At 36.4% G+C, this 14,506-nt stretch overlaps 1 protein-coding gene across 5 annotated transcripts in view; it reads right to left on the reverse strand.

The window, feature by feature from the left end:
- Positions 1 to 14,500, reverse strand: part of ATP11B (ATPase phospholipid transporting 11B (putative)) — a 111,884-nt gene extending 97,384 nt beyond the window's left edge. For all 5 annotated transcript variants that reach the window (XM_040621555.1, XM_040621552.1, XM_040621554.1 and 2 more), the window contains exon 1: positions 14,355 to 14,500. In XM_040621555.1, coding sequence (XP_040477489.1) covers positions 14,355 to 14,381 — 27 coding nt within the window. In that variant the 5' untranslated portion in view covers positions 14,382 to 14,500. The remainder of the gene's footprint in view (positions 1 to 14,354) is intronic.
- Between the last annotated feature and the right edge of the window lie 6 nt (positions 14,501 to 14,506).

The following is a 14,506-nucleotide window of genomic DNA, read 5'->3' on the forward strand; positions in this document are numbered from 1 at the left end:
AAGAAAACAATTATTGAAGGATCAAGGAATTACTAAATATAGTATGTTATCCCAGATGAGATGGGATTTTGAAGCAAAAGAAAGAATATTAGTGAAAAAATAACAACATCTGAATAAAGTATGGAGTTTAACTAATAATAATGTATTAGCATTGGTTCATTAGTGTAACAAGTGTAGTCTAGTAATATAAGATGTTAACAATAAGAGAAACTGGGTGTGGGGTGTCTGGATGGCTCAGTAAGTTGAGCATTCTGCTCTTGATTTCAGGCAGGTCATGATCTCAGGAGCCTGAGATTGAGCCTGAGATTCGAGCCCTGCGTCTGTCAGGCTTGGCACTCAGGAGGGAGTCTGCTTCTCTCCCTCTCCTTCTCCCTCTGCCCCTGCCCTTGCCGTAGCCCCTGCCACAGCTCACAGGCTCTCTCACAAGCGCTCTGTCTCTCTCTCTAAAATAAATAAATAAAATCTTATTTAAAAAAAAGAGAGAGAGAAAATGGGTGAAGAGAATCTACAGGAATTCTCAGTATTATTTTTGCAACTTTTCTGTAAATCTGAAACTATTCTAAGATAAAAAAGTTTATTTTTTACAAGTTAAAAAATACAGTTCTCAAAAACAAGTATATCTACAAATTTAAGCAAACACACACACACACACACACACACACACACACACACAGAGAGCCATAGGTGCATTACACTAACTTAGTCTTTCTCATTTTGCATAGATCACTGACAAGTATATCTCAATCTATAGGAAACATCATCATTAGGGAACTCATGGTCTAGGAGACATTTTTAAAGATTCCTAAAAGCATATCTGATTACTTAAGAACTTTGACTTTCATTGTCTCCTAATTTTTTCTTAAGTTTTTTTTTTTTTCCCCCAAGTTCTGCAAATATATGCTGGAAAAGGGGCTGATCACACTGGCAGGTAGGCACTGCACCAATTTCCTTTAAAGTTGCATAAAGAGTTGGAGCCACAAAGTCAGAGGGTCTCCTGAATATCTAGATAGAGGCCAGTGCCTTTACATTTAAATTTCAATAGGAAAACACACATTAGAGAACCACTTACCTGTCTTTCAATAGTAAAGAATCAAGTCCACCTTCGCATCTTTGTTAGCATTTTTCAAATTTGTATATTAAAGAGCGCAGTGGAGAACTAAGATAAGCAAGAAAATCTATATTCCCTTTGTAGTTCAGGAGATCCAAGAGTGAAGAAACAATTTCCTAGGTAACAGATGATTAAGACCTGAACCGACTATATATTACTTAAGCTTTATCTACGAATTACACTCATCGCAAAGGACTCTTCAAAGCAAAATCTTAGCATACAAGTATATAATACAAGTATTTATTGGGAAAAATGTGCTTGATACTATATGAGGCACTGTACCAAATTTCAGTAAAAATATCTGAACATTCTGAAATAGCAAGCTACTTAGTATATCATTTATTAAGTTATCCTATAATTTAATTTTTAAAAATTCTATTTATAAATAATGAGCATTGACTGTATACAAGGTATTATGTTTGGCACAGTGGAAATACCAAAACAGAAGTCAGGGCCTCTGTTCTGGATAAACTTCATTTAGAAAAAATAAGGCCTCTTAATAAGCACAAAAAAAGAGAAACAAAATATCAAGTAAAATTAGTAAAATTTTGACTGAAATAGTAGCTCATTAGATGACTCACTTTTTTCCCTATAGAAAATTATCAAATACATCCTTCTGAATAGAGTTAAATCTATGACATAATTTCATTACAGATATAAGTTAATAAAAATAGAATATATTTTTTTCAACATTTCCAATTTCTATTTCAACACCACAAACTTGTCAAACTTCAAAATAAATTTTTGAGTTCCTATGGTTCAAGACAAAAAGGAAATTAAAACTTTGAAAAACTTTCAAAAAATTTGCCATGCTGTTCAAAATCAATTTATATGTATTGTATTTTAGGGTAGATAACATTTTCAAGAGGACATATACATTAAGGTATAAGCAAGTCCCAACTTGTTCTGGCACCTAAAGTATTACAGCAACTTGAGAATGGCCATTGCTGAGTAACTAAAAGAACTCTCCATCACTTTTCTCCTTTTCCTCTACAAACTTGTCACTCCAGGATACCACTGCCACCTAGAAATTTCCCCTAACTCATTCTCTAGCCTTGCCTCACTGTTGAACAGATTTAAGATGGCAGGATTGGGAATGAGAGACGGAAAACTGCTGCTGTTGCTAATACTCTTCCACACTGCTAAATCCCCTGGAAAAACTCTCTGGGTTCAAGTCCTGCTGCTGGTATTAATTAGCTACTGACCTTGGAAAAGTCCGCCCTTAGAGTCCCTTTCCTTCACAAAAGCAAACATGGATAAAATATCTTTTTTTCTTTAATTAAGAAGACTTAGCTAGGCTTAAAATAAGATAACCATTTCTGTAATCAGGGGCTGAGCCTTTGGGACTATGTGTATGGAAATAAGCAGCCTGAAGTGCAGCTCCTATGGCACAATAAGGATTAATAATAGCACCCCTTTGTAGCTGGGTCCGAGGGTCAGGTTCAATTGAAAGGAAGGTGAAAAAAGCTGTGTACCTTTAAATATGTATAAAACCTCCAAAGAGATAATAACAGCTCCTTTTTTAAAAAAGAAAATATTCTGAGAAAAACCAAGCAGATATGCATCAAGAACAGATGGAATTGGGAGATCCAATAAATTCTGGAAATAAAAAAGTGATTTAAATTAAAAATTCGGAGTACAGGATGAACTCTAGACTGGACACAGGTGAGAGAATTAGTGAACTGGAAGCTAGAAGTAAGGAATTCACAGTGAAAGCAGCACAGAGAGAAAATGGATGAAAAATATGAAAAAGAAGTTAAGAGCCATAGGAGACAGATCAGTATCAAGCAAGAGTTCTAGATTGAGAAAATTAAAGGCTGAGAAGCAATATTTAAAAAAAAAATGGCTGAAAAATTTTCTGAAACATGGTAATAAGAACCTTCAGACTGAAGGCAAACACAAGTGCAGAGCAGGAAAAACATGAAAAAATATGAAAGATACAGCAAAATAAAACTGCAAAATATTGACAAAGAGATAATCTTAAAATCAACACGACACAGATTACCAACAGTAATGGCAATTAGATTAAAAACATATTTTATACCAGCAATTACAAATGTCAGAAAGCAATGGAATAAGTAGTATCTTCAATATGTTGAGTGAAAGTAAATGTTAATCTAGAATTCTGTATCTACCTAAATTAGTGTTCAATAATTATGAAATAAAGACATAAAAACTAAAACAGATCACCCCTCCAAACCTTTGCTTAAAAATTCCTCAAGGATGGGGCGCCTGGGTGGCACAGCGGTTAAGCGTCTGCCTTCGGCTCAGGGCGTGATCCCGGCGTTATGGGATCGAGCCCCACATCAGGCTCTTCCACTATGAGCCTGCTTCTTCCTCTCCTACTCCCCCTGCTTGTGTTCCCTCTCTCGCTGGCTGTCTCTATCTCTGTCGAATAAATAAATAAAATCTTTAAAAAAAAAATTCCTCAAGGATGTATTTCATTTAAAAAGTGAACCCAGAGAGATGAGGTGGTATGCAAGAAACAATGGTAAGTAAAACAAATCACTAAGTCTTTGTAGAAAATAAAAATGAGTAACTGCCAAAAATTAAGAAAATGTTTTGAGAAGAAGAACTAGAACACACATTATAGGAAAAAATACTTTCAAGTCATGTATCTGTTAAGGGTCTTGTATCCAGAATATAAAAAAACTTAATTAAAAAAATTTTTTTTAACGGACAAAAAGATCTGAATAGGCATTTCAGGCTAACAAGGACATGAGAAGATGTTTGAAATCATTAGTTATTAGCAAAATTTAAATCAAAACCACAATGAGGCTCATTCCCACCATGATAGCTATAATTAATTAGAGACAAAAAAAAAATCAAGTGTTGACAAGGATATGAAGACATTGGAACCCTTATACATTGCTGGTGGGAATGTAAAATGGTACAGCCACTTTGGAAAACAATTTGGTAATTCTTCACAAAGTTAAAAAGAGTTACCATATGACCCAGGAATTCCACTCTTTAGGTATACACACACAAGAGAAATGAAAATACACATGGACACAAAGACTTGTACATCAGTGGTCAAAGCAGTGTTATTTCTAATAGTCAAAAGGTGGAAACAAACTAAGTGCCCACTAACTGATGAACACATAAACAAAATGTGGTATATCCATACAATGGATTATTTGACAATAAAAAGGATGAATTACTAATATATGCTACGACATGGATGACCCTTGAAAACATTCTGCTAAGTGAAATATTATGCTAGAAAATAGTCACAAAATACCAAATACTATATGATACTATATCTATGAAATTTCCATAGTTGGCAAATTGAGAGAGGTGGAAAGTAGATTAGTGATTGAATAGGGCTGGGGGCTAGCAGTTTGGGGGAATGGAAAGTGGGAATTAATTGGCAGGGAGTTTCTTTTAGGGGGTATAAAGCATTGGACTGTGGTGATGGCTGCACAATTTTATGAATACACTAAAAAATTGAATATTTTAAATGGGTAAACCATATGATATGTGAGTTAAGTCTTAATAAAGTTGATAAAAGGAAAAAAGTAGAACTAAACTATTACATAATAGTAATGTGGAAGGTGAGAGAAGAAATACTGGAGTTAAATCCCTATATTATTTGTATGTGGACAGAGATACTCAATATACAGGTATAGGTAGAAAATAATGAAATACAATCCATAGCTTCTACCTCATCAAAGAAAAAAATATGAAGAGAAACTTACCAAATTCAATACAAAGCCAATCAAAATCCTAGAAAGATTCTCCCCAGAATTAGACAAACTGATTAAAAATAGCATACGGAATAGTAAAGATCAATGCAATTCTGAAAGAAAAAAAAGGACTGGCAGTTCTGCTCAGCCAGACATCAAGACTTATAAAAATACTATAATTAAGACAGTGCATAACACTCCACTTAACATGAATGGATAGATGATCCAAACAGAAAATCAACAAGGAAACTTGTTGGCTTTGAATGACACACTGGACCAGGTGGATCTAACATATATTCAGAACATTCCATCCTAAAACAGCAGAATACACATTCGTTTCAAGTGCACATGGAACATTCTCCAGAACAGATCACATAATAGGCCACAAAACAAGTCTCAACAAATTCCGAAAGATCAAAGTAATACCATGCATCTTTTCTGACCATAATGCTATGAAACTAGAAATCAACCACAAGAAAAAACCTAGAAAGCACACAAATACATGGAGGTTAAATAACATGCTACTAAACAATGAATGGGTCAACCAAGAAATCAAAGAGAAAATAAAAAAATACATGGAGACAAATGAAAATGACAACACCAATGTCCAAAATCTTTGGGATGCAGCAAAAGCTTTCTAAGAGGGAAGTTTATAGCAATACAGGCCTACCTAAAGAAGTAAGCAAAATCCCAAATAGCCTAATCTTACACCTAAAGGATCCAAAAAAATAAAAACAAAACCCAAAATTAGTAGAAGGAAGGAAATAATAAAGATCAGCGCAGAAATAAATGAAATAGAAACTAAAAAAAAAAATAATAGATCAACGAAACCAGGAACTAGTTCTTTGAAAAGATCAAAAAAATTGATAAACCTTTAGCCAGGTTCATAAAAAAAGACAGAGAGAGAGGGCACACAAATAAATAAAATCGGAAAGGAAACAGGAGAAATAACAGCCAACACCACAGAAATATACGACTGTAACAGAATATTAGGAAAAATTATATGCCAACAAATTGGACAGCCTAGAAGAAATGGATAAATCCCTGGAAACATAACCTCCCAAAATTGATTCAGGAAGAGATAGAAAACTTGGATAGATTACCAGCAGTGAAATTGAATTAATAATCAAAAAACTCCCAACAAACAGAAGTCCAGGACCAGATGGCTTCACAGGTAAATTCTACCAAACATTTAAGGAAGAGATAATACCTATTCTTCTCAAACTAGTCCAAAAAAATACAAGAGGAAGGAAAACTTAATTCACTCTATGAAGCCACCATTACCCTAATACCAAAACCAGATAAAGACACTACAGAAAAAGAGAACTATAGGCCAATATCTCTGATCAACATAGATGCAAAAATGCTCAACAAACTATTAGCAAACCAAATCCAATGATACATTAAAAAAATGATTCATCACAATCAGTGGGACTTATCCCTGGGATGCAAGGGTGGTTCAATATCCACAAGTCAATCAATGTAATACATCATTTCAATAAAAGAAGGGATAAAAACCATAGGATCATTTCAATAGATGCAGAAAAAGCATTTGACAAAGAACGACATCCATTCATGGTAAAAACCTGCAACAAAGTAGGGTTAGAGGGAACATACCTTACCATAATAAAGTCCAATATAAAACCCCACAGCTAACATCATACTCAATGGGGAAAAACTGAGAATGTTTCTCCTAGGATTAGGAACAAGACAGGGATGTCCACTCTCACCACTGTTATTTAACACAATACTGGATTTAACATAGAACTGGAAGTCCTAGCCACAGAAATCAGACAAGAGGAAAGAATAAAAGGCATCCAAATTGGTAAGGAAAGTAAAACTTTCACTATTTGCAGAAGACATTATATTATATATAAAAAAACCTTAAAGACTCCACCAAAAAAGAACTAGAACTGATAAATGAATTCAGTAAGGTCACAGGTTACAAATCAATGTACAGAAATTTCTGGCACTTTTAAACACTAATAATGAAGCAAAAGAAAGAGAAATTAAAGTAATCCCATTTACAATTGCACCAAAGATAATAAAATACCTAGGAATAAATGTAACCAAAGAGGTGAAAGCCTACTTTGAGAACTATAAAACACTGAAGAAAGGTGTTGAGGACAACACAAACAAGTGGAAAAATATTCCATGCTTTTGGATTGGAAGCACAAATACTGTTAAAATGTCCATACTACCCAAAACAACCTACAGATTTAATGTATTCCCATCAAAATACCAATAACATTTTTCACAGAACTAGAACAAATAATCCTAAAATATGTATGGAACCACAGAAGACTCGGAACAGCCAAAACAATCTTACAAAATCAAAATGGATTAAGGACCTAAATGTGACACTGGAAACTATAAACATCCTAGAAGAGAGAAAAGGCAGTAATTTCTCCAACACTGGAGGTAGCAGTTTTCTTCTAGGTATGTCTCCAAAGGCAAGGGAAATAAAAACAAAAATAAACTATTGGGGCTACATCAAAATGAAAAGCTTCTGCACAGCAAAGAAAACAATCAACAAAACTAAGACAACCTACTGAACGGGAGAAGATATTTGCAAATGACATATCCGTTAAAGGCTTAGTATCCAAAGTATATAAGGAACTTACACAACTCAATACCCATAAAACAAATGATCCAATTTAAAAATGGGGAGAAGACATGAATAGATATTTCTCCAAAGAAGAAATACAGATGGTCAACAGACACATGAAAAGATGCTTAACATCACTTGTCATCAGGGAAATGCAAATCAAAACCACAACGTGATATCACCTCACACCTGTGAGAATGGCTAAAATAAAAAATACAAGAAACAACTGTTGCAGAGGATGTGGAGAAATAGGAACCCTTGTGCACTACTGGTAGGAGAGCAAAGTGGTGCACCCACTATGGAAAACAGGATGGAGATTCCTCAGAAAGTTAAAAATGGAACTATCCTATGATCCAGTAATCGTACTACTGGGTATTTACCCCCAAAATACAAAAACTCTAATTCAAAGGGATACACGCACCCCTATGTTTATAGCAGCATTATTTACAATAGCGAAATTATGGAAGCAGCCCAAGTGTCCACCAATAGATAAATGGATAAAGAAGATGTGTTACATATACACAACGGAATATCACTCAGCCATAAAAAAGAATGAAATCTTGCCATGTGCAACAAGTATAATTCAAGTATAACATTAGCAAGTATAATACTAAGCGAAATAAGCCAGTCATAGAAAGACAAATACCATATGATCTCACTTAAGAAACAAAACAAATGAGCAAAGAGAAAAAAAAGGAGAAAGAGCCTAACTAAGAAACAGACTCTTAACTATAGAGAACAAACTGATGGTTACCAGAGGGGGAGGGGTGGGAGGATGGGTGAAATAAGTGAGGGGGATTAAGAGTATACTTATTATGATGAGCCCTGAGTAATGTATACAATTGCTGAAACGCTATATTATACACCTGAAATTCATATAACACTGTATGCTAACTACACTGGAATCAAAATTAAAAACTTAACAAAAAAGACAGTGCATTATTGGTGCACCAGATCAACAGGTGAATGCAACTAAACAGACAATCTAGGAAGAGAACATGATATTTGCAAGAGAATGCTGGCATATAACAGAGAAAGCAAACAACATCCATTAGTGGGGAAAAGATAGCTCATTCAATAAAAAGTACTGGGACAAATAACTTTCCATGTGGGAGAAAGTATATTCTCTTTTCCATACATAAAAATCAATTCCAGATATACTAGACACCTAAATGTTGAAAAACTAAATTTTAAGACAATTTGAAGAAAACACTAGAAAAACAGTTCTATGATGCTGGTATAGGAAAGGAATATCTAAACAACTAATAAAAACCAAAATCATTAGTCCTAGTAAATTTACCTACAAATAAATTTAAAATTTCTCTATCAAAAAAAGACACCATCAACAAAGTTAAATACATACAAGGGGTGAACTGGAAGAAAATATTTACAACCACAACAAAGAATTAGAATACAGACTACAGAAAGAACTAATAGGGAAAAGACAAACTATCCCATAGAAAAATGAACAATCTATTCATGTGAATGAAATACAGGACACTTGAATCTCACTAGCAATCAGGAAAATGCAAATTAGAACAAAATAAATTACAATTCACACCCATCCAGATTGGTAAATTTCTTCAAGTTTGACAGTACAAAGTGTTGACCAAGAGGTAGGGAAAGGGGAACTCTCACGTTTTGGAAAATAATTTGGCAATACATGTAATAGTTATAATGTACACACCCCATTACAGCAATTCCACTTCTAAGTGTTTCAATTTAAAAAACCCCAAAAACATAGACATAAGAATGGCCACTGCAACATATTTTGTAATAGGAAAAAATCACAACAATCCAAATATCCATTTGGGATGAAGAGATCTTAGAAGACCAAGTAGGACAAGTCTGCTTTATTTTGTGTTTGAGAGCCCAGCAACATGCTATCACAGAGTAGCTGTTCAGAAAATGTTCGAGTGAATGAGTAAATAAATGAACTAAAACTAGACAAAAATCCTTGCCTTCACGAGGTAAAGGAGACAAGTACATTATAGAGTATGTTAAATAGTGTTAAGTACTTACAGAAATAAAAAGCAGGTAAGAGGGATAGGGAAGTACTGGGAAGGGTTACAGTTTAATATTGAATGTCCAAAAAAGGCCTCATTGATAAGTAACAATTGAACAAAGACTTGAAGGGAGTAAAGGAACCAGCAGATAAGGGGGTGGGGGAAGTTGGGGAGGGTGGCATTCCAGGCAGAGGTAACAGGCAGGGTGAAGATCCTGAGATTGAAGTATGCCTAACACTTTTGATGAACTGCAATGCAGCCAGTGTGAAAAAAGCAAAGTGAGGGAAGAGTGGTAGGAGAGGACAAGTGATTTTGGGGGGGGGGGGGGCAACATGGGGGGACGGTACACAAGAGATACAGATCAAGCGCAGACCTTTTTACTCTGAGCAAGAAAGCAAATCCTTAGAAGGTTTTAACCGCAAGAATTACATGATCCAACTTGTGTTTTTAATAAGATCACTGTGGCTGCTATGTTGAACACAGACTGCAGGGATTGAAGGGATATTTAATGACAATAATAGCAATCATAAGGTTCTTTTGGAGGATCTAAGCAAGGTCCCTATTTCAGTGCTGTTGGGATACTTGGGATTCCTTTAATGCTTGACCTCCCTATTAAATGAAAAAGTGGATATCTAAGAATATGTGTCTAAAGATAGAGATAAATGGAGCAAATATTCAAAGATCTAGATTCTTAACATTAATTCCTGAGGTTAAAACTTACTTAGCTACACCAAAATAATACTACCATAGGCCTGTGCCTCCTTTTCCTACTCTTGAGAGAAAAGCAAAGAACAAAGGTACTTCTAAACTGACCCTGAAATAAATATGATACTCATTCATTAATTCAACCAACATTTGGTGGGTGGGTACCTACAATGAACGGGCCAGCTGCTGTCCTGAGTACAAGGGATATAAAGATGAACAAGACAAACATATTTACAGTCTAGTGAGTGAGATACCTAGACTTATATTGTGTGCTATACAGAAACACGAACACACTTTTAATGTTATGCAGCACCACTAACAGAAATATAACATGTCACAAATGCAAGTCACATATATAATTTTAAAATTTCTAGTAACCGCATTAGAAAAATAAAAAGAAACAGGAAAAATTAATTGAATATTACTTCGCCCAATATATCCTAAATATTATTTTAACATGTAACCAACATAAAAATTGAGATATTTTACATTATTTTTTGTACTGTTTTTGAAACCCGTGTGTATTTTATACTTAAGAATATCTTTATTCAAACTAGCCACATTTCAAGTGTACTGGACAGCACAATTACACAGATCTATTTTCTAGAAAACTGAAAAGAATTTGAGAGCTACTAGTACAGGGCAAAGTAAAATAGTAGAGGGAGGCTTGAACATGTTCACATGTTGAAGGAAAAGACTAGGGTAAACATACTATAGATAACTGATAGGGGGTATGGAGAGCAGGATGAAAGAACAAGATTAAGAGCACGAGTGGACTGGTTAGTTTGGAAAAGAGGACAGTCACACCCTTTTCTGTGACAGGTGGAAAGGGAAGAATTAACTACAGATATAAACAAGTTTGGTAAGTGTGAGAGAACAGAAAGTTGAAAGTTTAGGTTAACAGCTTGCCATCTTTCTAAGCGAATCAGAAGACAATCTCACCAGCCCTTTCGCTATTGCCAATACAAATCTGAAGGTACTACTTTACAGAACAATTTAAGAAACAGTATCCTGGTATGGCAAGATTAAGTCGTATTTTTATAAAATTACAGTACTTTTCGAGCTTTCTTCTGGAGTGGTCAATCTTGAATTTTGTCATTTTTATCTCTAAACACAGAAGAAATACTATGGATTCATTCTTTCTTCCCTTAGCTATTCATTTAGTCAGCATACATGTACCCAATGTCTACTCTATGTCAAGTACGCTGAGACACTGAACACACAGAGATGAATAAGGCCTACATTAATATCTCCAGTATTTAGCATTATAATGTCTGCACATGGTAAATGCTTTAAAAGCACAGCATTATACTGTCCTGTAAAGAAATATTACACGTCAACTAAAATACACATTACCAAAGACTTTCATTTAAAAGTCTAAAGAAGTGGGGCGCTTGGGTGGCTTAGTTGGTTAAGCATCCAACTCTTAATCTCAGCTCAGGTTTTGATCTCAGGGTCGTGACTTCAAGCCCATGCCTAGCGTGGAGTCTACTTTAAAATAAAAAAAGTCTAAAGAAGTGCTGTCCAACAGAATTTTCTGTGATAATAGAAAATGTTCTACTCTGAACTGTCCAATATGGTAGCTAATAAGCACATGAATTTCTAATTTAATTTTAATAGCTAATGTGGTTAATGGCTACCATACAAATCCAAATATTAGAATATAGTGAGTAGCTAATAGCATTACCACTACTATAATCAAGGTGTTGTCATCTCTAAGGGATTAACAGACATAATATGCTGTCAGAAATGAGTATACTATGAATACTAACTGTACCAGAAAAACATCATAAGAAATTTTGCTTAGAATTTTCTTAAACTAACTTTAGCACTGTAAGCCAAAAAAAGAACAAAAGATAAACAAAAAAGGATATGCCAATCTTTTCTTTCCACTCCGCTTTCCCAAGCTGAAGAACATCAACCTTTTGAGTTTTCTCATTGTGTCAAGAAATGAAAATACTTTGTGGAGATAAGGAGTCAAAGTGTTTTTAAATTACAAATTACTAGAGCATAGGAATTATTTTTGTAATAAAATGACAAAAAACTTTTTTTGGCAAGACAACCTAAGCTGTTAAAAATCAGGATTCATATAATGAATAAAGTGTTTATAATTTAAAAAAAAAATCTGTCCCTGCAATTTAATTTCCCCAAATTTGTCCCACTTAACCTGAATTTTTAAAATGAATCTTTAAGAATGTTAAAAGACATGGTGACAAAATCCATTGAGCAAATGGAAGTATAATCTAAACTAACTTTGAGTTGAATAATTCCTGGTGTAGTAACTAAAATAGCCATTTATGCCCAAGATAGCAAAATATACTTTCATTACTCTTTGTACCCACTATCCATATATATAATTTAAGTGACTGTACAAACGTAATCAGAGATACAAAGTCCTACATTGGCACAGATCTGATTACATACTTAGGAGATCTGATAACTTAAAAGTAAAACCACCGAGGTGAGCAGCGAAATGTCAGAGATAGCATTTTTTATGCACAGCAACTTGTTCAACTTGTTAATCACCCAGTAAGGCAGGTGTCTTGTAAATTAACCATACAACTTCCTGCCCTTCCTTTTAGTTGTGTTCATTTGAAGCCATTTTAAAAAACATTACCAGATTGCCTGTCTTGAAGATGAGAGTGGTTATACAATCGAGATTTTATTCAGGTTAGCGGAAATACCTAACACTTAGAAGCGGTGTCTTCATCTACTAGGAAAAGCTTTAAGGAAACCATTTTAGAATGATCTTCCTACCACACAAAAACAGTATTAGATAAATAAATCTTCTCCACATGAAGACCGGCAAATCAAAAGCATGAGATCAGACCTGTAATAATTAACTTTCAGAGTCAAGTTGTGCTATGGCTTATAGCAACAAGGCCAAGGTATTACAGTATGGTATTATAATGACATCATTAGCTTAATTTCCTAATAAGGCCTGTGTGTGTGTGTGTGTGTGTGTGTGTGTGTGATACCTGAATTTACAATTAGCTAAAAATAGGAAGCCAACATTTGTTTGAGCGGCAGGCAGTTTCAGTTTTATCTATAAGATACTTTCCTGAGTGATGCCCTTTACAAAATGAATTAACAGAAGGCTGGCTCTGAAACAGATTTAACATTAAAATGCTGTTCGAGAGCAGGGAAAAAGAGGTATCAATGCACTGGTCCCACAAAATCTTTAAAGTGCCACAAAAACCGTTTTTGCTGCATTGCCTTTCGAATCAGGAAATGAGAACACTGAACCGTAGAAGAATTAATTAATGCGATTTAGAAATTAAGCAGCAACCAGCAAAAGACCTCATCATGGAGATAAGGTTAGGCTTCTTCAGCTAAGAACAATTTCTGTCCTCATTGTCACTGTCGCGTTAGTGCTGTATTTTCTCGGCCGTAGTTGCCAGGAGGCAGGAAAGATTTTTCTCTCTGAATTAATTCTGGGAAAGGTGGCGCTTTTTATGTGCCTTAAATCACCCTTTTCTAAGGTTTTTTTTCCTCCAGATGTTCCAGTAAAACTCAGAAGTTAACCACCGGTTCCAAACCTGTGTCGTTCAAACTGCCTTGAGAGAGTGGGAAAAAGTAGGGTTCACATCCAAAAGTTTGACTGGGGTGGGGTGAGGACAAGATAAAAGGGTAAAACAGTCCTTCATAACTTTGGTACACCTCTTTTCCGAAAGCAGACGCGGTGCTGGAATATTTTCTCTTTCCCTCACTTAGAGCTTGAGTAAAATTTCTTTTGAGGCGAATGGTTACATTAGATAAGGTACCCTCCTCCTTGATAACTAACGCAACATGAATCGTGACACCCTAACTGAAAACAGTGACAAGAGGGAGCTGAAGATAAGTCCTCCCCTTCCCCCAAACGTGTCCCAAATTGTTAGGGGCAGGAAACAGAAGCCTCTCGTCTCTCCCCAAAACCTACTCTTTCCGTTCCCTCGCCCTGTTTCCTCTGGAGGACGCCGAGCCCGCTCGGGACCCCCGCTCGCGGCCGCGGCGCCCAGGAGCGGCGAGAACCGGGGAAACCAGAAGCGCGGGCAGGAAGCAGCCGCCTCCCGCCGGCCTCGGCGTCCCCGGCTCGGAGGCGAGATTCGTGCGGGAGCTGTGCGCCCCGCGCCCGCTTTCGCCGCGGCCTAGCCCGGCGCCCGCGCCCGGGCCTCTCGGCTCCGCGCCGCCGGCCCTTCCCCGCCGCCCGGGCCCGAGAAGCCGCGCGGCGGCGGACGTCCGGGAGGAGAGGAGGCACTTACCAGCTGCTGCCGGACCCAGCGCCACATGCCCCCGCCGTCGCCGTCCCGGTCCCGCGGGACGCGGGGGCCGAGGGGCTGCAGGTGGAAGCTGACGAGCCAGAGGGGGAAGCGGGAGTGCCCCTCTGGCTGAAGTTCCGCTCGCCGCCGCCGCC

Source organism: Ursus maritimus, unplaced genomic scaffold (genome assembly GCF_017311325.1).
Source record: "Ursus maritimus isolate PB19 unplaced genomic scaffold, ASM1731132v1 scaffold_4, whole genome shotgun sequence".
NCBI classification, from domain to species: domain Eukaryota; kingdom Metazoa; phylum Chordata; class Mammalia; order Carnivora; family Ursidae; genus Ursus; species Ursus maritimus.